Source organism: Ranitomeya variabilis, chromosome 2 (genome assembly GCF_051348905.1).
Source record: "Ranitomeya variabilis isolate aRanVar5 chromosome 2, aRanVar5.hap1, whole genome shotgun sequence".
NCBI lineage: Eukaryota > Metazoa > Chordata > Amphibia > Anura > Dendrobatidae > Ranitomeya > Ranitomeya variabilis.
The window spans coordinates 481,930,018-481,954,909 of NC_135233.1; the positions used below are offsets into that span (position 1 = coordinate 481,930,018).

General features: G+C 43.6%; 1 protein-coding gene across 1 annotated transcript in view; it reads right to left on the reverse strand.

Annotated features, from left to right (window-relative positions):
- Positions 1-24,892, reverse strand: part of LOC143803852 (mucin-5AC-like) — a 394,146-nt gene that overhangs the window by 45,654 nt on the left and 323,600 nt on the right. The window contains exons 22-28 of the mRNA XM_077281617.1: positions 17,606-17,744; positions 9,650-9,760; positions 9,383-9,562; positions 3,610-3,849; positions 3,340-3,496; positions 2,421-2,549; positions 2,158-2,302 (exon numbers count right to left, since the gene is read on the reverse strand). Coding sequence (XP_077137732.1) covers positions 2,158-2,302; positions 2,421-2,549; positions 3,340-3,496; positions 3,610-3,849; positions 9,383-9,562; positions 9,650-9,760; positions 17,606-17,744 — 1,101 coding nt within the window. The remainder of the gene's footprint in view (positions 1-2,157; positions 2,303-2,420; positions 2,550-3,339; positions 3,497-3,609; positions 3,850-9,382; positions 9,563-9,649; positions 9,761-17,605; positions 17,745-24,892) is intronic.

Below are 24,892 nucleotides of genomic sequence, written 5' to 3' on the forward strand. Positions count from 1 at the left end.
CGCACTGAGACCCCCGCACGCCGCAGAGACCCCCCCCATGCCGCAGAGACCCCCCCCCACGCCGCAGAGACCCCCCAGCACGCCGCAGAGACCCCCGCACGCCGCTGAGACCCCCGCACGCCGCATAGACCCCCCAGCACGCCGCATAGACCCCCCCAGCACGCCGCATAGACCCCCCAGCACGCCGCATAGACGCCCCAGAACGCCGCAGAGAGCGCCTCACGCCGCATAGATCCCCCAGCACGCCGCATAGACGCCCCAGCACGCCGCTTAGACCCCCTCACGCCGCATAGACCCCCCCAGCACGCCGCAGAGCCCTCCCACGCCGCATCAAGCCCCGGCACGCCGCATCAAGCCTGGGCATACAGCGCCGGCCGCATAGAATGAGATCCGAACAGACCCCGCCCGCACAGAGACACGCAGTCTCCGCCCACGCACCGCCCACACTCTCCCCCCCCTCCAGAACCCCATATAGAAGGACAGAAAGGGCTGATTTACCGTCCGATACTTGTGTCCCATTCACTTGTATTGGTATCGGGTATCGGTATCGGATTAGATCCGATACTTTGCCGTTATCGGCCGATACTTTCCGATACCGATACTTTCAAGTATCGGACGGTATCGCTCAACCCTACTGATGAGTGTATTTTAATGTATGGAGAACTATGAGGAGTGTATCATACTATATGGAGGACTATGGGTAGTGTATAATACTATATGGAGGACTGAGGAGTGTATTTTAATATATGGAGGACTATAGGGAGTCTATTATACTATATGGAGGACTATGGGGTGTGTATTTTACTATATGGAGGGCTATGGGGAGTGTACTATACTATATGGAAAACTATGGGGCACATTATATTATATGGAGGGCTATGGGGTGTGCATCTTACAATATGGAGGACTTTGGTGCACATTATACTATGTGGAGGACAATGGGGAGTGTATTATACTATATGGAGGACTATGGGGCATATTATGTTATATGGAGGACTATGGGGTGTGCATTTTACAATTTGGAGGGCTTTGGTGCACATTATACTATGTGGAGGACTATGGGGTGTATTATACTAAACAAGCAAAATGCTGCATATTCATCAAGTCATTTGATTGTTTATGCGGGAACAAAAATCATTGTTCTCAGCAGCACATTGCCGGTGTAAACTGTAGATGTGCTGCTGTTAACATGACACTGTATGGAGACAGATTGATCTAGTAGTGATTGTTCTGTTCCCTTCATTCTTTTTCAGTTGGTGTAAAGAGGCCGGGAAACAAGCGAACAACTTCAATATTGTCAATCACACTCGTTTAGCAGCCTGAACTCAGCACTTGTAAATACAACAGAAATGCTTCTGTGTGATGTGCAATATGTTAGTATTTGGGGTCCCATTTTAAACTTTTGCCTAGGGCTCCATTTTGCCTAAAACTGGCCCTGCATAAATAGCTTTGTCTTACAGCTGACATCTGCCTGTAACCACCATTGCAGCTCACTCTGACCATGACTGTTTAACGCTCTAGCTGCAGTGCCACCAACTGGTATCCCCCATTGTGTAATCACCAGAGAAAGATGAGTTATCATAGCAGATGGTAGGCCTTTCATGCCATCAGTGTCTTCCATTGTTGTCATAAGGAGATTCGTAAAACGCAATAAGTGAAGTATTGCAGTATATTGTAAAAGCAATCAAGTGATTACAGGTTCAAGCCCCCTGGGTGGGCATAAAAAATGAGCATAAAATAAAAAAAGTAAAACCTAAAACCTCACCTGCAAAAAAACAAGCCTACAAATCATAGCTTTGTAAAGATGGAGAAGAAAACAAAATCAATTACTGATGCAAAGGTAAGAGATTAAGCCATAATTCTAACTGCTCTTTCAGATGTCTTTGATAACTGGTCGGATGTCGAATTGCAATGCACAAGTTGACTGCACAGCTTTTGACCCGAGAATGAAAGCCTCATTTATTTCTATGAAGCTTTCACGCTTGGGTCAGGAGATGTGTGGCAAGTCTGTGCATTTCAATTCTAGAAATTCCATCCACTATGCTGTAACATCTCGCCGCTGGGGGTTGGATGCTGCACAAGTGTGCAGCATTTAACCCGCAGCGTGTGCACATAACCTTATACATTTTTAAGTGTTTATAATGAAAAAAAAAATACCAAACATAGCAGTTTTTATGACTTGGAACATTTGCTCCCAGCTTGTAGTGTTTTCTGTCCTCATCAAAACAACCACATATTGCAACACACTTCATTTCATCTTCATCGAAATAAGGATGTTCAGGAGGACATGTAGGGTAACATCCTGTAGAAAATGACAATAGTACAAAAAGATTATACTTTTATCTTACCCAAAATCTCCACAGAAAGGTATGGTAAGTAATGTAAAAATACATCTATTAACAGGGCCACAGCACATTTACCTTCCAGTCCTCTTATCTGATAATTGCATGTTCCATTTCGATTTCTACAAGTTTTCATGCAGGGAACACCACAAGCTTTATAGTGCCACTCGCAACCATTTTCTTCATTGTAGTAGTCACAGAAGAGAGCTGTTTACAAAGAGCAAAGGCAAATTTGCTGTTCAGATTGTCTGGTAATTTGGGTTTTGTCAGGAGACTGGTTAAAATAGTACGTAGAAATGAGGGAATACATTTGAGTGGAATTGGTGGAATTGAATTTTACTCAAATTTTACAAAAATCCGCATTCATCAAAATCCATCTTATTGTGTAAAGCACTTCTTTATGGATTAAGCAAACTGACTGACATTTTTCTTAACCTTAAAGGACCATCAATATGTTAAAAGAAATATTTAAAAAATTCTTGCACTCACTTCAGCGTTCACCTCTCCACCTCCTTCGCTACTCAACGCCATCTGTCCAGTCATCATTGCATCTTTTCATTCCCTGCCTCTTGTGCTGGTATTCCAAGGATGGTTCGGAGGGTGCTCACAGTAGGACAAGCCATAATGGTGCCCCATGAAAGCCAGATGTGCCAGAAGTGCTCACTGAGTGTGATACTCCCAGAGATTGCAGGACGAGCAGTGGGGGATCAGAAGATACAATGTAGTCCAGAGGGGTGACGGTGAGGAGTCGAGGAACCCATAAAATGAGCTGTGAATTTTTAAATTTTCTTTTTTTTAGAGATTATGTTTTTTTATGCTGTGGGTATGGGGAGATCACAAAACAGAATAATGGATATTAAATTTGCCAAGAATAGCTTCTCCAGAAATCAAATTTTCCAGGAAAAAAATGCACAAAGAGTCAAACTTGAATTTTCCCCGATCCGCTCATCTCCAAAAATAAGCTAAATTATTATTAAAATATATATGATTTACTCACGGCAGATAGTTGGAGTTCTCCAGGAGATACATATCCCAAATTCTCCACAAGCCTGTGCGTAGGCAGCAACTGCAGTACAGAAACACTCACAATCTCCTCCAGTATTACAAGCGCATGAATCACTCACACATGCATCATAGTACCTGATGGAGTCAACCTAAAGTTACAAAAAACTTCATAAACCGACTTGGAGATACCAATCTTGCTTCATATTCAATCAGGAGGTGTGTGGTAGAAGAAGGCTATTCTTTTTAGATTTATTATACATACATGTGGATGACAAGCTGAGAAGACTTCACTGTTTATGATACTGCACTGTTTCTGTGCCCACGATATCCTATATGGGTTTAATGAACAAGGATCCCTGTGGATTTTGGCATCAGGACAGGTTGGGGCTTGCTTCCAACTGTTTCCAAATTCTAGTACATTTCCAACAATTGCATTGTTACGAGTTGTAAAATCATTGTTTGCATTTCCATCATAGTTTCCACATAGTCCACAAAGTTTTCCCTAGGAAAAATGAAAAACACGTTAACACATTTTGTTTCAACTAACAGGCAACATGAATCTCCAGGTCACTATAATCACAGCAATACCAAACTTGTGTAGCGTTTTATTATTTTGGTGGCTTAAAAAAATTATGAACTTTGTGAAAAATATAAATGTAGTTTGTATCGCCATTTTCTGACACCCATTAATTTTTTTTCAAGCTTCCGTTCAAGGAACTGTAGAAGGGCTTGTTTATTTTTCTATGGTGAGCTGTAATTTTTGCAGTGACCAAAAAAATCAGAAAATCCACAAAAATATGCATTTGCAATATGGGTTAAGCAATTTTATACTTTTTACTGAACATATTAAAACATTTTATACTTTGATTTTAACTTTTATGGACACAGCAAAACTGAATATGCATTTTTTTTTCTGACTTTTTATATTTTTTATGTAATTAATTTTTTTCACTTTATACTTTAATTTTAAACCTCATAAGGGCCATGGACGTGCAATTTTTTGATAGTTTATTTTCTTTTATGGCGGTGTTGCAATATATTGTGAAGAAGAAAAAACTCTCCTTGAAGCCCAGTATTGTGCACCTATCCCAATTACAGCACTGGCCCCTGCTCCCTTCTTTTATCCAAAGGCAGCTTTCCTTTCCTGTGATCATTACTCAAGGCCTTTTAAGCCTGACTTGGACACCAATTGTTAGGGTTGGCGGATTGCACTAAATTAAAATAAATTCTAAAGTGCAATCGCAACCCGGGGTCCACTGTGCAGAGATGAATAACTGTTGCTAGTGTGAACAATGACTGATAAAGAAACTAGCGAACGTCCCTCCTTAAACACACAGAGTTAACTCCACTCATTGGGAATGGAACTCAGAAAACCAAACCCAGATACTACTCAGAGATGCACAGGGAGAGGAATGCCAACTCAGCTAACCACTGAGAGGTACAGGGACAGTAAGTACCAGCTCAGCTAACCACCGAGGGGTACAGGGAAGGTAAGTACCTGCTCAGCTAACCACCGAGGGGTACAGGGAAGGTAAGTACCAGCTCAGCTAACCACCGAGGGGTACAGGGACAGCAAGTATCAGCTCAGCTAACCACCGAGGAGTACAGGGACAGCAAGTACCAGCTCAGCTAACCACCGAGGGGTACAGGGAAGGTAAGTACTAGCTCAGCTAACCACTGAGGGGTACAGGGACAGTAAATACCAGCTCAGCTAACCACCAAGGGGTACAGGGAAGGCAAGTACCAGCTCAGCTAACCACCGAGGGGTACAGGGAAGGCAAGTACCAGCTCAGCTAACCACCGAGGGGTACATGGGAAATAGGAAGTGTGCAATACCCCACTTATACCACTGCAAAAAAAAGGTGGGTTGAACTTGCTCTGTGGTGCAATACCCTGTTAACCCCACAGGGGAGTATAGCATACACACTGTAGAAAAGAAGTCTCCAGATGTAGCATACAAGTAGCCCCTAATGGGACTCCAGCATCTCTCATGAAATATATCCTCTCCTTGCCTTTCTACTATGAGTAAGGTTTGATAAAGACCCAGTGGGTCGAAACGTTACCTTATACCATTGGAGTACATTATTGTCTCAACTGCGGTGAATCATTTAATTTTGGTGTTTTGAAAATAAAAATGTTTGCAACTTAAAGGAATTCTGAGTATGACTGTTTATCCTTGGGATAGAGTCATATAGCATGAAACTGGCCTATATATATGACGCTTCCAAAAGCCATAGAAAAATACAGTTCCCCCGGAAGAAGCTAACGCAAAACAAAGCGTTGGGGCTCAGAACTGCACGTGCAGGTTATGTATTGCCTCCATTTCCTTGTTAGTTTTATGTACTAGACTTGGGGTATGGCTTCTTGGTAAGCCTTTAATGCACTAGCATATTCTGAGTACTATTGACTGATCTGTGGCCGCTGCCTAGGACCTTTATCATTATTTATTTTTTCCATGTGATTTTTTTAAAACAACCAGCTCCAGAACTCATCTTGTGGTGGACATAAATTATTATCCATTTTGCAAATATATAGCACTAAGCACTTTTCTTGTTTCCACCTCTGGTTCAGTCCATATGTACCAGGTATTGGGTGTAGAAACCCTTGTTAGGAGAGATGTTGATCTGACAGTATATATACGAATTTGTCAATCCTGGACTGGTCTTCAGTGGTAACATGTACTATTACGTCTATTGATCCATTTGAATGGTCATTCTACCCCTATGTATATTAGAGGTTGTGGATATATAAATGGCATGTGATACCTGATCTGCACCCTGCAGTCTATTTGCATGTGTGTCTCCATTGTGGATATAAAAAAGAGATTTTTAAGAAAATTGTTTTAAATAATGATTTAATAAAGTTTGTTGCACTTTGCATTTATGACATTGGCTTCCATTCTATTTCTGGGATTTTATCCTTGGGATAGCATACACACTGGATGGAAACAGATAACAAAAACTCCCAGTCAGCGAGAACACGCAGCAAACCTCCTCTCCGGAGGAGCCGGAATCCTAATGGCTTAATGCCAGCCCTGAACTCACACAGACAATCTCCTCTCCGGAGGTGCAGGAATTCTAATGGCACAAGACCAGCCCTGAACACATGCTGACACAGATCACTGTCATCCCACTGGCAGCAGCTACTGTGCTAAACACACAAACCATACAAACAGAACAGTAGCATATCCACCCACACATACACCAAACACAAATGATGCTAGCACGCCTGCATGCTTTGCTGCACCAGGCTCCACCCCAAAACTCATGCCCAGTTGGACAGGGCATCGCCAGTTGGCCAATCCAGGGCTGTCACATCACCAGAGCAGAAAGCATCCAAGCACCAATGACAAGGCACCACATCATGGACATGTTCAGTAAGTTGATTTCTGGACATAGACTAAGGCTGACTCTGTATACCACTGGTTACCATAGACTTTAGCTGGAGAGCCAGCAGTAACCACACATTTAAAAGTAGCCTGAGCAAGATGCTGGGAACAACATCTGTGCTAAGCAACAGACCCAGTGGCCAGGCCTGAATGGGAGACCAGAGCACCAAAACAGTGCCTGTGGTACATCCCACATGGCAGGGAAGTCCTGGCCTCAGATAGTTGTCATCCTCCGCATGTAATACGCAATCTCTCATTAAGGGAATTTATACGTGCGAAGAGGACATGTTCCAATGCTACTGTGTATGGTCGGGAAAGAAAAAGAATTAGGGATAGACTTTCTAGGAGAGGATATAAAAAATGGATGTTAGACAGGCAGCTAAATGAGCGGATACAAGATCTAGGAACAGTTTGGTACTTGAGACTAATTGTGGTGATAATCATACTAATAAAAATGGGAGCAATATTCCCACTTTTTCAACTGTGTACAGTTCAAATTATAATGCTATGATCAAACTGTTACATAGACATCTTCCTATGTTACATCAAGATCCTATTTTATCTGAGATTTTATCGGCAGGATATAGATGTGTTCCAAAAAGAGCTAAGAATCTAGGACATTTTTTATCCCCAACTTTGTATATGTCCAGTTCTCAAAAACCTACATGGTTAACATATACTGGGTGCTATAAATGTGGGGAGAGAAACTGTGGATTGTGTCAGTACATAGAGTAGATAAATATGTTAATAATATCACTCACAAGGAATACAGGATAAAAAGTTATGTTAATTGCAATACAACACAAGTTGTCTATATGGCGACGTGTGTGGCATGTGATAAATATTACATAGGTTGTACTACTAAAAGTCTAAAAAAAAGGTTAAGTGAACACATTACCGCCGTAAATCCAGGGTTTGCTGCGAGTTGCAAGAATGTCTCAGGATTATACAAAGATTTTTTGGACATACATGGTGGAGATTTAAGGAGTTTAAAGGTCAAAGGAATTGAAAGGGTAAACAGACCAACCAGGGGAGGTGATTGGGAGCGTGCACTTTGTTGCCGGGAAACCTTTTGGACATTGGCCATGAATGCGCGCTTACCAGAAGGTCTTAATTGTAAGAATGACCTTTTGTATGTTATTAGATCGCTTTTTTGAGAATGTTATGATAAAAAATCGTTTTTTTATTTTTTTTTATGTCGTTTGAATTACAGTATGTTGTAAAGTTTTTTGTATAACTCATTGCTGTGGTGGGGTTGGCTTTTTCATTGAATATAATTTCAGCTTTGCCAGTCCATATTGATGAATTTATAAAGATATCTTTATCTAACATGCATATGAGATTGGAACACATACACACATTTAATGTGGTACTAGAATATCATCATGCATTTTTTCTTTTTTTTTTTTTAGGACTACACTCCATGAACAATGTAATGGTTGATAAATAGTTAATAGGTGGCAGTCTTTCTAATTAATCACGTGTTGTAGCAGTGGATAAGAACACAAAAGCAATTGCTCATTTTATGTTTGTATGCCTATGAGAAAGGACCGTTTTTAATGGGTCTGAAATGCGTCAGGTGTTGGGGGTCCCCCATATGTACTGTTTTTACAGATGAAGATGTCTGAATAAAGAAAATTATTTTTTTAAGAAAAGGACTCCTGTGCCTGAAAAATTCTTTGTTCCTACATGTGCTTATACGTGGTAGTCAGCCACTGAATTCCAGGCATGGACGGTCTCTAGCATATTCTGGTGAGCAACTATCCTCCTTCCCCTTCCTTTAATTTACCAGTGGTCAGGCCTGAATGGGAGACCAGAGACCAGAGAACCAAACAGTCCCTGTGATACATCCCACACGGCAGGGAAGTCCTGGCTTCTAAAACCCATGTATTTAATTACTGAATAAGCTTTGGTTTCAGTTACCGTGTGCTTTGGAGTTTGCCTCTCCATTTTTCTCAGTTGGCAATCATCTCAGCAACTCCTGTTTGTTTCTACAATCTGCACTTACTTGCTAGCTCAGACCTACGACAAACACTTTGTCTGCTGATAGCATAACAATCCCCTCTCTGGATTTGTTCACATTACTGACTGCATTTTTTTTTACATTAGTTTGCCTTTTCATCACTGTCACCAGCAACGATCCATTGGTTTACTAATTAACGCTTCATCTGTTGTAAGCATTAGGCCAGGATCACACTTGCGAGTTCAATGCGAGAAACTTGCACGAGTCTCTTGCATCAACTCCCGGAACTGCTACCGGCATTCGGACCGGAGTGTACGGCTGCATGTATTTCTATGCCGCAGCACGCTCCAGTTCCGAGTGCCGGCAGCAGTGCCGGGACCTGATGTGAGAGACTCGTGCGAGATTCTCGCATTGAACTCAAAAGTGTGACCCTTAGGCTATGTTCCCACGGTCAGTAATTAGCAGCACTTGGGATGCAGCACATGTCTGCTGAATCCAAAGCGCTGCCGGTATTCATTAAACCGCGGGGAATCGCCATGTCCAATACAGTGTACGGGTGATATTTATCTTGCAGAGGCTCACGTCTCTGCAAGATAAATAAACATGCTGTGTTCTTGTCAGTGATGTTATTGGTATGTCAATTATGACTACACGCAACACATGTTACTATCAATGAAAATTTACCTGAAATTCCTTAGTGACTTTGATGAAAATGCTTGTCTTCTTATCCCATAACAATAGCAGACCACTTTTTGTCTCAAGAACCAAGTAGATACCTGTCAGTCGTACCCTGTAAGGTACTGAGCTACCTGGGCCTTTCTGGACCACATTCAGATGGTCATCAGCGAGGATTAACTCATAACCCTATGGAGAGGGAATTGAAGAGACAAGTACATGAAGAAGGCTATTATTTTACAGTCTGATTTATTTACAATAGTTTGGTTTACTAACCCCAAGAAAAATTTTGATAGACTTCGAGCAGGTTGTTCCTGTAGTTCCACAAGGAATATTTTCTGTTACAATCCGAAACGTACTGCTGTTGTCATTTAGCGAGCAGTGGTCCTTGAGTTGAAAAAAGTATATAATTAAATGCACAAATGTTTGTATATACAATATACATCATTATTATAAGTACACAAGGCTATAAGAACACCCTGTCCCTTTAATTGACAGCTCGCTCTACACAAATGTGCTGCAGAGACAACTGTCAATCAATATCCTGGGGCATGCTTAGAGTCACCATTCACATAATGGGAAGCAATGCGGTGAGCGATGATGGTAATCAGCCTGTATATGCCACAATGACTAAAAGCGAAAATAAATTCTAAGGACTAAATACATTAATTTTCTACTGGTAGATGCACTTTCAGGGAGGAGGCTGTCATGAATCCCCAATGGCTAGGGATAGCACAGGACAAGCAAAGTATAACAAATATCGGACGAGCTCTAGGGTGATTGAACCTGGGCTGACCGCTGCCCTACGCCTGACAAACGCAACTAGAGATAGCCAGGGAGCGTGCCTACGTTGGTTCTAGACGCCACGCACCAGCCTAAGAGCTAACTAGTACTGCAGAGAAAACAAAGACCTCACTTGCCTCCAGAGGAATTAACCCCAAAAGGTATAGTTGCCCCCCACATGTATTGACGGTGAAATGAGAGGAAGGCACACACATAGAGATGATGTATATAGCTTTAGCAAATAGAGGCCCGCTGAAAACTAGAAAGCAGAATGATACAAAAGGGGACTGAGTGGTCAGCAAAAAACCCTAATCAAAAAAACCATCCTGAGATTACAAGAACCCATGTGCCAACTCATGGCACATGGGGAGAACCTCAGTCCACTAGAGCAACCAGCTAGCATAGAGACATTCTAAGCAAGCTGGACCAAAAACCAAACAACTGAAAATCAGCACTTAGCTTATCCTGAAAGATCTGGGAGCAGGTAGACAGGAACCAAACAGAGCACATCTGAACACATTGATAGCCGGCAAGGGAAATGACAGAAAGGCCAGGTAAAATAGGAAACACCCAGCCTCAGATGGACAGGTGGAAACCAAAGGCCGCAACCCACCAAAGTCACCCAGTACCAGCAGTAACCACCAGAGGGAGCCCACAAACAGAATCCACAACAGGAGGCCAGGCAGCATTGTAACACTATTCACTTGTAGATTCAATACAGTTTTTCAAGGTGACAGGTTCCACTTAGAGCAGGTGCACATAATTGTAGATATGCTTGTCTAAAAGAATTGGGGTAATTATATAAATGACACTCTGATCAGTGTTTGATCGGAGTGTGATCCGATTGTCACGATGTGGAGAAGATGGAGAAAAAAATGACTCCATATTCTCCATTCTGTCAGCCCGTGGAAATCGCACCGAACTTAGATGTCATCCGAGTGCAGTCCAATGTTTTTCAATCACTCATTGACTTGCATGGCCAAATGCTATCTGGATATTGGATCAAACTTTGATATGCTGCAAATTCTTTTACCGGCCAGGCTCTTCGAAGGAGAAAAATCACACATGTGCACAGAACCATAGACTAAAATTGGTCCTAGTGCGATCTGATGATTTGTCAGATCTCATTTGGACCGATAATATGGCCGTCTTCATCTGCCCATAAGCTGTGCCATTTTTAATAATGGTATCATCCTTCTAAAATGATCAAAAGAATGAGTTGTAGTATTATTGTTTTGCCCTAATCAAAAAAACCATCCTGAGATTACAAGAACCCATGTGCCAACTCATGGCACATGGGGAGAACCTCAGTCCACTAGAGCAACCAGCGTCCAAGGCCTCTTCGGGATGGGCAATGATAACAACAACCCACTAGCCCGTGAACAGCAAGGCTTAGCTCGAGCACACACTTCACAAGACTGCACAAAGGTACGCACATCCCTAGACAAGGAAGGCCACCAAAAAGACCTGGCCACCAAGTCTCTTGTACCAAATATTCCAGGATGACCAGCCAACACAGAAGAATGGACCTCGGAGATGACTCTACTGGTCCAATCATCCGGAACAAAGTCTTTCTGGTGGACATCGATCCGGTTTATCCACCTGAAACTCCTGCAATGCGCGTCGCAAGTCTGGGGATACGGCGGACAATATTACCCCATCCCTAAGGATACCAGCAGGCCCAGTGTCTCCAGGAGAGTCAGGCACAAAACTCCTGGAAAGAGCATCTGCCTTCACATTCTTTGAACCTGGCAGGTATGAAACCACGAAATTGAAACGAGAAAAAAATAACGACCAACGAGCCTGTCTAGGATTCAAACGCCTGGCAGACTAAAGGTAAATGAGATTCTTGTGATCAGTCAAGACCACCACGCGATGTTTAGCACCCTCAAGCCAATGACGCCACTCCTCAAATGCCCACTTCATGGCCAAAAGCTCCCGATTACCCACATCATAATTGCGCTCGGCGGGCGAGAATTTTCTAGAGAAGAAAGCACATGGCTTCATCACCGAGCCATTAGAACTTCTCTGTGACAAAACCGCCCCCGCTCCAATCTCGGAAGCATCAACCTCCACCTGAAAAGGAAGTGAAACATCTGGTTGACACAACACAGGAGCAGAAGAAAACCGGCGCTTAAGTTCCCGAAAGGCCTCCACGGCCGCAGGAGACCAATCAGCAACATCAGCACCCTTTTTAGTCAAATCAGTCAAAGGTTTAACAATACTGGAAAAATTAGCAATGAACCGACGATAAAAATTAGCAAACCCCAAGAACTTCTGAAGGCTCTTAACAGATGTAGGTTGTGTCCAGTCACAAATAGCCTGAACCTTAACGGGATCCATCTCAATAGTAGAAGGAGAAAAAATGTACCCCAAAAAAGAAATCTTCTGGACTCCGAAGAGACACTTTGAGCCCTTCACAAACAGAGAATTGGCCCGCAAAACCTGAAACACCTTCCTGACCTGTAGAACATGAGACTCCCAGTCATCAGAAAACACCAAAATATCATCCAAATACACAATCATAAACTTATCCAGATATTCACGGAAAATATTGTGCATAAAGGACTGAAAGACTGACGGAGCATTGGAGAGTCCAAAAGGCATTACCAAATACTCAAAATGGCCCTCAGGCGTATTAAATGCGGTTTTCCACTCATCACCCTGTTTTATCCGCACCAGATTATACGCACCACGAAGATCTATTTTAGTGAACCACCTAGCCCCCTTAATGCGAGCAAACAAATCAGTAAATAATGGCAATGGATACTGGTATTTGACTGTAATCTTATTCAGAAGGCGATAATCTTTACAAGGCCTCAGGGAACCATCTTTTTTTGCCACGAAAAAAAAACCTGCTCCCAGAGGGGACGAAGATGGACGAATATGTCCCTTTTCCAAGGACTCCTTAATATAATTCCGCATAGCAGTATGCTCTGGCAGTGACAGATTAAATAAACGACCCTTAGGGAACTTACTGCCAGGAATCAATTCTGTAGCACAGTCACACTCTCTATGAGGAGGGAGCGAATTGAGCTTAGGCTCCTCAAAAACATCCCTATAATCCGACAAAAACGCAGGGATCTCCGAAGGAGTAGATGAAGCGATAGAAATCGGAGGTGCATCATCATGAACCCCCTGACATCCCCAGCTTAGCACAGACATTGTTTTCCAGTCCAGGACAGGATTATGAGATTGTAACCATGGCAGACCAAGCACTAGTACATCATGTAAATTATACAGTACAAGGAAGCGAATCACCTCCTGATGAACGGGAGTCATGCGCATGGTCACTTGTGTCCAATACTGCGGTTTATTCATAGCCAATGGTGTAGAATCAATTCCCTTCAGAGGAATAGGAACTTCCAGAGGCTCTAGACTAAAACTGCAGCGTTTAGCAAATGACCAATCCATAAGACTCAGGGCAGCGCCTGAATCCACATAGGCATCGACGGAAATGGAAGACAGTGAAAAAATCAGAGTCACAGACAAAATGAACTTAGACTGCAGAGTATCAATGGCAAAAGATTTATCAACCCTTTTTGTGCGTTTAGAGCATGCTGATATAACATGAGCTGAATCACCACAATAAAAACACAAACCATTTTTCCGCCTATAATTTTGCCGTTCACTTCTGGACCGAATTCTATCACATTGCATAGTCTCAGGTGCCTGTTCAGAAGACACCGCCAACTGGTGCACGGGTTTGCGCTCCCGTAAACGCCGATCAATCTGAATGGCCATAGCCATAGACTCATTCAGACCTGTAGGCGCAGGGAACCCCACCATAATATCCTTAATGGCCTCAGAAAGACCATTTCTGAAGTTTGCAGCCAGGGCGCACTCATTCCACTGAGTAAGCACCGACCATTTCCGAAATTTCTGACAATATATTTCCGCTTCATCATGCCCCTGAGAGAGGGCTAATAAAGCCTTTTCAGCCTGAATCTCTAGGTTAGGTTCCTCATAGAGCAATCCCAATGCCAGAAAAAACGCATCCACACTGAGCAATGCAGGATCCCCTGGTGCCAATGCAAATGCCCAATTCTGAGGGTCGCCCCGTAGGAACGATATAACAATCTTGACCTGTTGAGCAGGGTCTCCAGAGGAGCGAGATTTCAAAGAGAGAAACAATTTACAATTGTTCCTGAAATTCAGGAAGGTAGATCTATCTCCAGAAAAAAACTCTGGAATAGGAATTCTAGGTTCAGACATGGGAGTGTGAACAACGAAATCCTGTATGTTTTGAACCTTTGCCGCGAGATTACTCAGGCTGGAAGCCAAACTCTGGACATCCATGATAAACAGCTAAGATCAGAGCCATTCAAGGGTTAAGAGGAGGTAAGAAGCAGCTAGACAGCAATTAAGGGCTAGGCAGCAAAACTCTGAAGGAAAAAAAAAAAAATTTCCCTTGAACACTTCTCTTTCTCCTGCTTCAGCCCAAACAATTAACACTTTGTGGGCCGGCTATACTGTCATGAATCCCCAATGGCTAGGGATAGCACAGGACAAGCAAAGTATAACAAATATCGGACGAGCTCTAGGGTGATGGAACCTGGGCTGACCGCTGCCCTACGCCTGACAAACGCAACTAGAGATAGCCAGGGAGCGTGCCTACGTTGGTTCTAGACGCCACGCACCAGCCTAAGAGCTAACTAGTACTGCAGAGAAAACAAAGACCTCACTTGCCTCCAGAGGAATTAACCCGAAAAGGTATAGTTGCCCCCCACATGTATTGACGGTGAAATGAGAGGAAGGCACACACATAGAGATGATGTATATAGCTTTAGCAAATAGAGGCCCGCTGAAAACTAGAAAGCAGAATGATACAAAAGGGGACTGAGCGGTCAGCAAAAAACCCTAATCAAAAAAACCATCCTGAGATTACAAGAACCCATGTGCCAACTCATGGCACATGGGGAGAACCTCAGTCCACTAGAGCAACCAGCTAGCATAGAGACATTCTAAGCAAGCTGGACCAAAAACCAAACAACTGAAAATCAGCACTTAGCTTATCCTGAAAGATCTGGGAGCAGGTAGACAGGAACCAAACAGAGCACATCTGAACACATTGATAGCCGGCAAGGGAAATGACAGAAAGGCCAGGTAAAATAGGAAACACCCAGCCTCAGATGGACAGGTGGAAACCAAAGGCCGCAACCCACCAAAGTCACCCAGTACCAGCAGTAACCACCAGAGGGAGCCCACAAACAGAATCCACAACAGGAGGCCAGGCAGCATTGTAACACTATTCACTTGTAGATTCAATACAGTTTTTCAAGGTGACAGGTTCCACTTAGAGCAGGTGCACATAATTGTAGATATGCTTGTCTAAAAGAATTGGGGTAATTATATAAATGACACTCTGATCAGTGTTTGATCGGAGTGTGATCCGATTGTCACGATGTGGAGAAGATGGAGAAAAAAATGACTCCATATTCTCCATTCTGTCAGCCCGTGGAAATCGCACCGAACTTAGATGTCATCCGAGTGCAGTCCAATGTTTTTCACTCACTCATTGACTTGCATGGCCAAATGCTATCTGGATATTGGATCAAACTTTGATATGCTGCAAATTCTTTTACCGGCCAGGCTCTTCGAAGGAGAAAAATCACACATGTGCACAGAACCATAGACTAAAATTGGTCCTAGTGCGATCTGATGATTTGTCAGATCTCATTTGGACCGATAATATGGCCGTCTGCATCTGCCCATAAGCTGTGCCATTTTTAATAATGGTATCATCCTTCTAAAATGATCAAAAGAATGAGTTGTAGTATTATTGTTTTGCAGCAAAGTTGTGAGATAGTAAAACAATATAACTACAATTTAAAGGGAACCTGTCGGCAGATTTTGCTGCTATAAGATGCAAAAACCTACAGCATTCTATAATGCTGTAGATAAGCCCCTGGTCCAACCTGCAAGTGAAGAAAAATAAGAAAAAGTATATTATACTCACCCAGGGGGGCAGTCCGATCTGATGGGTGTCGCAGGTCCGTGTCTGGTTCCTCCCATCTTCTTGCGATGCCGCCCTCCTGCTTCTTCATCGCTCCCTGGCACCACGCTCATGCGCAGGTGTACTTCTTTGCCTGTCGAAGGCAGAGCAAAGTACTGCAGTGTGCAGGTGCTGGGAAAGGTCAGAGAGACCCAGCACCTGCGCAATGCAGTACTTTACTCTGCCCTCAACAGGACAGATAAAGTACGTCTGCGCGTGAGCGTGGTGCCAGGGAGCGATGAAGAAGCAGGAGGGCGGTGGCGCAAGATCAGACCCAGACCGCGAAACCCATCGGACCGGACCGCACAGGACCGCCCTCTCGGGTGAGTATAATATAACTTATTTTTCTTCACTTGCAGGTCGGACCGGGGCTTATCTACAGCATCATAGAATGCTGTACATATCAGCCCTGAAAGGCAGTGGCCGCATCTTATAGCGGCAAAATCTGCTGACAGGTTCCCTTTAAGGAGATTTTTCAACCATTACAACTTTACAAACCTTTACAATTATTCAAATATATCAATGTGTAAAAATTGCAAAAATTGCGCCAAATTTATCAAAATGGTGCCCATGGTTTAATTTATTTGACAAAACTAATGGCAGAGATAAATTAGTCATATATCCTTTGACTGATGTACATATAAGCCAAAATTTTATGGCAAAATGTATATCTACAGTATGTATTTTCAAGAAGCCTGATAACTGGTGATGGGCGTGAATGCTTAGCATTGTTCAATACTCGATCAAGCAGTATCGAGCAGTGCCGAGTGTCGCGTGGTGCTCAAGTGCTCAGGTCACTGTAAGAAGCTCATTTGAATCATCTGAGCCGCGTGCCGCACCGAAGCGGGGAGTTCCACTGCTGGTGGTGCAGGGACTCCTCTGTCAGCCGCACTCCTTGTGAGCTGTAGAACTCCAGGAACAGAGAGAGATTGAGAGAGAGAGATGGAAAAATGCTCAAGTTTCACATTCACTTCCATTATGCTCACTACTTGAGTCGAGCACATCCGAGAGTCCGGGTGCTCGAATGGAGTACCGAGCACTCGAGCATTTCAGTGCTTGATTATCACTAATAATAACTTATCATTATATTATGTTCCACTTTTTTATGCAGCAGAAATCAAATTGCTCACTAAACACAACCCAGAATTACTAGGTTTAGCCAACTTTTATCTGTATGATCAGCTATATGCATAATAGAGTCTTTTTTATTATTTTTATGATTTTATATATGTAAATTATTGTGTACTGTAAAATTTTACTTTATAGAATTAAATATTATTATTATTCTTAATTAGTATTATATACTATTATAAAGTATACAGAAATAAAATAATCACAAGTCAAGTTGCAGTCTACCTCTTAAATATTTTGCCAAAATTCTTACATTTTTGTTGACACCAGCTTAAAAAAATAAAGAAATAATCCAACTGATCCAATTGTGATTTAGGCAATACCTGTGCTAGGGTATATAGGCATTCTCCATTAAAGACATAGAGTTTTCCATCAAAGGTGATATAATGTCCATTCCCATAAACAGTGCAAGTTGCTAAACAAGTATTGTTTGTACATTTCCATCTTCTTTTCTCGCATACGCTGTAAAACAACAAAAGTAATATATATCTTCACAAAAGTGTCATTTTCATTAGTTAAATGTAAGTCTGTAGAACAAAATGAATTGGGGCAGCTTCGTGAGACTTGTTCAAAAGTACAATTGTCTTTATTACACATAGAAACCAATTACACAGGTTTTATTTTACTTGAGCTGAAAAATTAAAGCTCAACTCTAATTAGTTGCAGCTGTATGTGCAACAAAGAATTTTTTCTGTTCAACAGTTTTGATAAATGAGGCTCCATATGTTTGAGATTTTTTAAACTCTTGTAGTTAAAAATATTTTTTTGTTATCTTTAACAAGTTCAATCAGGCTAGATGCAGTAAATTTTCCAGTAACGTTCATACATATAATACATACAATACATACAATAAGATTTCTCCCGAATATCCCCCATCCTCTGGAATTCCATGCCTCAACACATCCGACTATCCACCACCCTCAGATCCTTCAGACGGAACCTGAAAACCCATCTCTTCAAGAAAGCCTACAGCCTGCAATAACCATTCTGCCGCCTCGCCATCGCCAGAGCAGCCGCCTCTCCATCGCCAGAGCTGCTGCACCTCTGACCTTCTGTCTCTTCCCCACTATCCCATAGAATGTAAGTCCGCAAGGACAGGGTCCTCTCCCCTTTGTACCAGTCTGTAACTGTAAACTTGTTTACTGTAAATGATATTTATAACCCTGTATGTAACCCCTTTCTCATGTACAGCACCATGGAATTAATGGTGCTATATAAATAAATAATAATAATAATAATAATAATAATAATAATAATACATGTATGGCATCCTGGGTATATCAGGTAGACCAGGGATCCCTAAAATGTAGCTCGCTTGTGGAACCATTATGTGGGGCTCGCGGCTGTTTGCAAACTTGGAGCATTAGCAACAGGTCTAGCAAACAGCTATGAATAGCAAGTCTCCAGGTAGTGACTTTTGTGAGTAACCCCCCCCCCCCATGGAAGAGCAGATCTCCAGTTGGTGACTTTTGCAAGTAGTCCCACACAGAAGAGCAGATCTGTATGTGTATATACTGGTTTTGGGGTTGGAGAGATAAATGAAGTGCTAAGCTGGACGTAGGATGATACTGGCAGATAGAGGGGTTTCCTGAAGCTGGATGTGGCAGCATGGTGAGAGAACTTGATGCAAGAATACTGAATAAAAGTAAGGTGGGAAATTCTGGAAGAAAGTATACTGCCTTACTCTGATTTCTGTTGGGAAGCATTCTCTATTCTGGGTAGGTGTGAGGAAGGACTCTGGAGATGTCTTGCGACCCTCTTTCAGAGCCGAATTTGGCTTTCAAGGTTATAAAACTGCTGTAAGCTTTGGAACTGAGCATGAATCACCAGCATCAGCTCACACCTCCAAGTAATAATTGGAATTGGCTGTTTAACCCATTAAATGACATAGTTATGGGGTCTCTATGGATTAGCACTGGCTCAAATGTCAGTTCATCTCATACAAGTGCTATCCATTTTTTTCACAGATAGCACTCATACGTACTGTATAAGACTAGTGTTGAGCGATAGCGTCCGATACTTGAAAGTATCGGTATCGGAAAGTATCGGCCGATACCGGCAAAGTATCGGATCCAATCCGATACCGATACCCGATACCAATACAAGTCAATGGGACTCAAGTATCGGACGGTATCCCTGATGGTTCCCAGGGTCTGAAGGAGAGGAAACTCTCCTTCAGGCCCTGGGATCCATATTAATGTGTAAAAGAAAGAATTAAAATAAAAAATATTGCTATACTCACCTCTCCGACGCAGCCTGGACCTCACCGAGGGAACCGGCAGCGTTGTTTGCTTAAAATTCGCGCGTTTACTTCCTTACGTGAAGTCCCGGCTTGTGATTGGTCGCGTGCCGCCCATGTGGCCGCGACGCGACCAATCACAGCAAGCCGTGACGTAATTTCAGGTCCTTCAGGATTTTAAAATTACGTTCCGGCTTTGTGATTGGTCGCGTCGCGGTCACATGGGCGACGCGACCAATCACAAGCCGTGACGTCACGGGAGGCTGGACACGCGCGCATTTTAAAATGCGCGCGTGTCCTGCCTCCCGTGACGTCCCGGCTTGTGATTGGTCGCGTCGCCCATGTGGCCGCGACGCGACCAATCACAGCAAGCCGTGACGTAATTTTAGGTCCTTCAGGATTTTAAAATTACGTTCTGGCTTGTGATTGGTCGCGTCGCGGTCACATGGGCGACGTGACCAATCACAAGCCGTGACATCACGGGAGGCTGGACACGCGCGCATTTTAAAATGCGCGCTTGTCCTGCCTCCCGTGACATCACGGCTTGTGATTGGTCGCGTCGCCCATGTGACCGCGACGCGACCAATCACAAAGCCGGAACGTAATTTTAAAATACTGAATGCCTAGAAGGACCTGAAAATTACGTCACGGCTTGCTGTGATTGGTCGCGTCGCGGCCGTGAAGAAGCCGTGACGTCACGGAAGGAAGGAAAAGCGCGCATTTTAAGCAAAGAACGCTGCCGGTTCCCTCGGTGAGGTCCAGGCTGCGTCGGAGAGGTGAGTATAGCAATATTTTTTATTTTAATTCTTTATTTTACACATTAATGTTGTTTCGATACCGATACCCGATACCACAAAAATATCGGATCTCGGTATCGGAATTCCGATACAGCAAATATCGGCCGATACCCAATACTTGCGGTATCGGAATGCTCAACACTATATAAGACCCTATTCACCCGTCCACTTAAAAAGAGAGAGATGTCGGTCAGAACAACAGCTAAGAGGCCATGGCAACATTAAAGGTACCTTCACACTAAGCAACTTTGCAGCGAGAACGACGACGATCCGTGACGTTGCAGCATCCTGGATAGCGATCTCGTTGTGTTTGACATGCAGCAGCGATCTGGATCCCGCTGTGATATCGCTGGTCGGAGCTAGAAGTCCAGAACTTTATTTTGTCGCTGATCACCCGCTGTCATAGCTGGATCGGCGTGTGTGACGCCGATCCAGCAATGTGTTCACTTGTAACCAGGGTAAATATCGGGTTACTAAGCACAGGGCCGTGCTTAGTAACCCGATATTTACCCTGGTTACCATTGTAAAAGTAAAAAAAAACAGTACATACTCACATTCTGATGTCTGTCATGTCCCCCGGCGTCCACAGGGTTACGCGCTGCTGCCGAGAGCTTCCTGCACTGACTGTCAGCGCCGGCCGTAAAGCAGAGCACAGCGGTGATGTCACCGCTGTGCTCTGCTTTACTGCCGGTGCTGACACATTCAGGTCGTATCGCTGGTCGTGATCGTTGGTAAGTCGTTTAGTGTAACGGTACCTTAAGAGGAACAAAGATTTGACATTCTACAGGATGACAGCTTTATATTTCAAAAAAGCAGGCAGCACTCCATTTTCTTTGAGACAATGTGCAGGTGTTTATTAAGCCCACATCTCTATGCAACGTTTCGGCTCTGACTGAGCCGAAACGTTTGCATGGAGATGTGGGCTTAATAAACACCTGCACATTGTCTCAAAGAAAATGGAGTGCTGCCTGCTTTTTTGAAATATATGGACTGTTTAGGCTTTGCGCCCGAAGCTAAGTATAGGATTTGTGCTGTTCCAATTTTTTTCTACTAGGATGACAGCTTTAGCTAGAAAAATACAGATCTGCTCCATTGACAATCACTGAACCCATGGATACATTTGGGAAAGCCAGGTTTGGAACTCCCCGGACCCCTGCCTCCATGAAGATGTTTGAAGTAGCCAGGTTGGGACTATCTGGTCACCTGGTCACATGCCTCAATGGATTGTCAAATTCCTAAGCTTGTCAATACCTCCTCCCTGTGGGTGCCCATCTGTTTAATGACCTCTGATGGTGTATCAAGGACCCCCACTATTTTTCTGATATTCTGATCGTCTAGTGTAAGCAACTTATTATATATTATATGTATGTGTCTATGATACTTAGATAGTTATACTAATTCTTGTCTTTTTTACTCATTTTTGGATGGTTGGACCTTTGTTAAGTGGCCCCTTTAAAAGCATACATAATATTTCCTATGGTTTTCTTATGTGATTTTTTCAGAATTTTTTTGTTTTATTTTTATGGATATATCCATTAAACATTCTAGTTACTGCTGATTTCGGTAAATAAAGTACTAGAATTCTTTTGAGTGTTGTTTCTATATTTTGTCTACATTTTAGAGACATGTGGTAAAAAGTTCCAATGAGACAGGCACCTGTCATGTCAGACGCTGTTCATACTAGGGCGTTCGGCAGACAGCGGTAATTCCGCTTTTGTCCACTATGCGCTCAGTGGCGTCGGCTAGTTTTTATCTAGCTGGTCCGGGGTTAATTTAGCTGGTGCTCGGATTGGAAGCTGGGTCATGCCCACTGCCTTTAAATAGTTCTTCTGAACATTGGGCGTCGCCGATTATAGCTTCTGTCTTGTGCTTGGTTATCTCGGTCTGGAGTGGTGGTCTAGGAGACGGAGTTTCGTATCTGGTGGTGTATTTCCCTTTGTCGTATTTTCTCCTTCCTTTATTTGTATTTGTTTTGCCCTGTGCACTTATAGTGTATTCCTGTGTGACTGCGGCGTGGTGCATATTTTCTGTTATCAACTTGTCTGTGCTAACTGTGGGTATTGGTGTGTGGGCTCATCACTGGATGGTGGTTTCAGCCTAGGGTTGAAACAGGAGACAGGGTGAGGGTGGAGGCCCAGACATGCACACCATCAGTGTAAACTCTGGGAGAGGGTCAGTCAAGGTTTCCCAGAGTTGAGGGAGATTGCAGGGGCCTGGGTTATTTGCTCTGGCCTACCTAGGCTTCCCGTGACATTATAATCGGCCAACATTATTTGAATTCCATGGATCCCATGACTTCCATAACCCGCCAGTTGGAGGTGCTGTCCCTACAGGTCACTGAGTTGAGGGGGGCAGTGCAGCAACAGGGACTAGCAGTATCTAATGTGCAAGCTGGAGCGGCAGGTAAAGTTGCTGAGCCTAAGTTTCCTTTGCCTGAAAGGTTTGCTGGGGAACGCAGTAAATTTGTTGCTTTTCGTGAAGCTTGCAAACTATATTTTCGTATGCGCCCGATCTCCTCAGGTAATGAGGCTCAGCGTGTGGGCCTGGTGTTGTCATTACTAAACAGGGATCCTCAAGCATGGGCGTTTTCTTTGCCTTCTGATTCTGCTGCATTTAACTCAGTGGAGAGTTTTTTTTCTGCTCTTGGACACATTTACGATGATCCTGACAGAATGGCTCTAGCAGAATCTAAGATATGCGCTATTCGCCAGGGGGAGCGTGTTGCAGAGGATTACTGTTCTGAATTTCGCCACTGGGCAGTCAACACACAGTGGAATGATCCCGCGCTGCGGAGTCAGTTTATTCATGGGGTTTCTGGAAGGGTTAAAAAAGCCCTCTTGATGTACGAGACTCCTGCTTCTCTAGATTCCGCTATGAGTCTTGTTGTCCGCATTGATCGCCGTTTGCGTCAGGGGGAGCATGAGACATCGCCTATGGGAGAGGGTTTAGGTTCACGTGAGGTTGCTGCAGGTGAGCCCATGGAGCCTATGCATATCGCAGGGGTGTCACATGTTAAGCATCAAGCCCCTGTGCTCAAGAAGCAGGGAGCCTGTTTTTACTGTAGTAAAACTGGTCATTTTGTTAAAACTTGTCCTCTGCTGTCTAAGAAAAATGCAACGGCGGAAAACTTCTAAGCTCAGAGGGTGTGGAGGAGACCAATCTGAGCTTATGCATATCCTCCATGGTGGTTTCTCAATGCATGCTCCCTGCCAAAGTTATTGTCGCTGGCAGAGAGCTGCCAATTACTGTTTTTGTGGATAGTGGTTCTGCCACAAATCTCATTGATGAGGAGATTGCGCGCACAGCCGGTTTTAGGATCGAAAAACTGCCTCATCCTATCTGCGTGGTCACCATCAATGCTGCCCCTGTCTCACAGGGGGAGATTACTGAGTTTGTGGCTGAGGTGAAACTCCACATTGGGGTTCTACATTTCGATCAGGTTACATGTAAGGTGCTCAGGAATCTTCCTGCACAGGTGGTTTTAAGTTTTCCATGGTTGTCTATGCACAACCCGGTTATTGACTGGAAAACTCAGGACATAATTCAGTGGAGCGAACTCTGCCAGGAGAATTGCCTGGCCACATGTGTGTCTGCTGTGACTTCAAGCGTTCCTGAGTCACTTCTGGATTTTGCGGATGTGTTCTCTGAGAAGGGTTGTTCAGAGTTGCTACCACATCGCCCCTATGACGGTACTATCAGGTTTAAACCAGGGGCCAAATTGCCTAAAGCAAGGATGTTTAACATCTCTTGTCCGGAGAGACAAGCGTTAAAGGATTACATTGCTGAAAGTTTGAGCAAAGGGCACATCAGGCCTTCATCCTCGCCTGTGGCAGCGGGGTTCTTCTTCGTAAAGAAGAAAGATGGCAGACTACGCCCGTGTCTGGATTTCAGGGAGTTAAACCAGATTACGGTTCGTGATCCATACCCTATGCCACTGATACCAGATTTGTTCAACCAGGTGGCAGGTGCTAAGTGGTTTACCAAGCTTGACCTCAGGGGGGCGTACAACCTCATAAGAGTCCGTCAAGGTGATGAGTGGAAGACGGCTTTTAATACCCCTGAGGGTCATTTAGAAAATTTGGTGATGCCATTTGGGTTGACAAACGCACCTGCAGTTTTCCAACATTTCATAAATGATGTGTTCTCACATGTTTTGGGGAAATTCGTTATTGTTTACCTAGATGACATTCTCATATATTCTTGCGACCGTGATACTCATTTAGATCATGTCAGGCAGGTGTTACAGCTTCTCAGAGAGAATAAGCTCTATGCAAAACTTGAGAAATGTGTATTTTCGGTTCAGGAGTTGCCTTTCTTGGGTTATATTGTGTCTGCTTCTGCGTTTAAAATGGACGCCGCTAAGGTGCAAGCGGTGTTGCGTTGGGAACGGCCTGATAACCTAAAAGCACTTCAGCAGTTCCTTGGGTTTTCTAACTACTATAGGAAGTTTATCAAAGATTTTTCTATTATTGCTAAACCGCTAACTGACATGTCTAAAAAGGGTACCAATTTCTCCGTTTGGCCAAAGGCTGCTGTGCGCGCATTTGAATTTCTTAAGAACAGTTTTGTTTCGG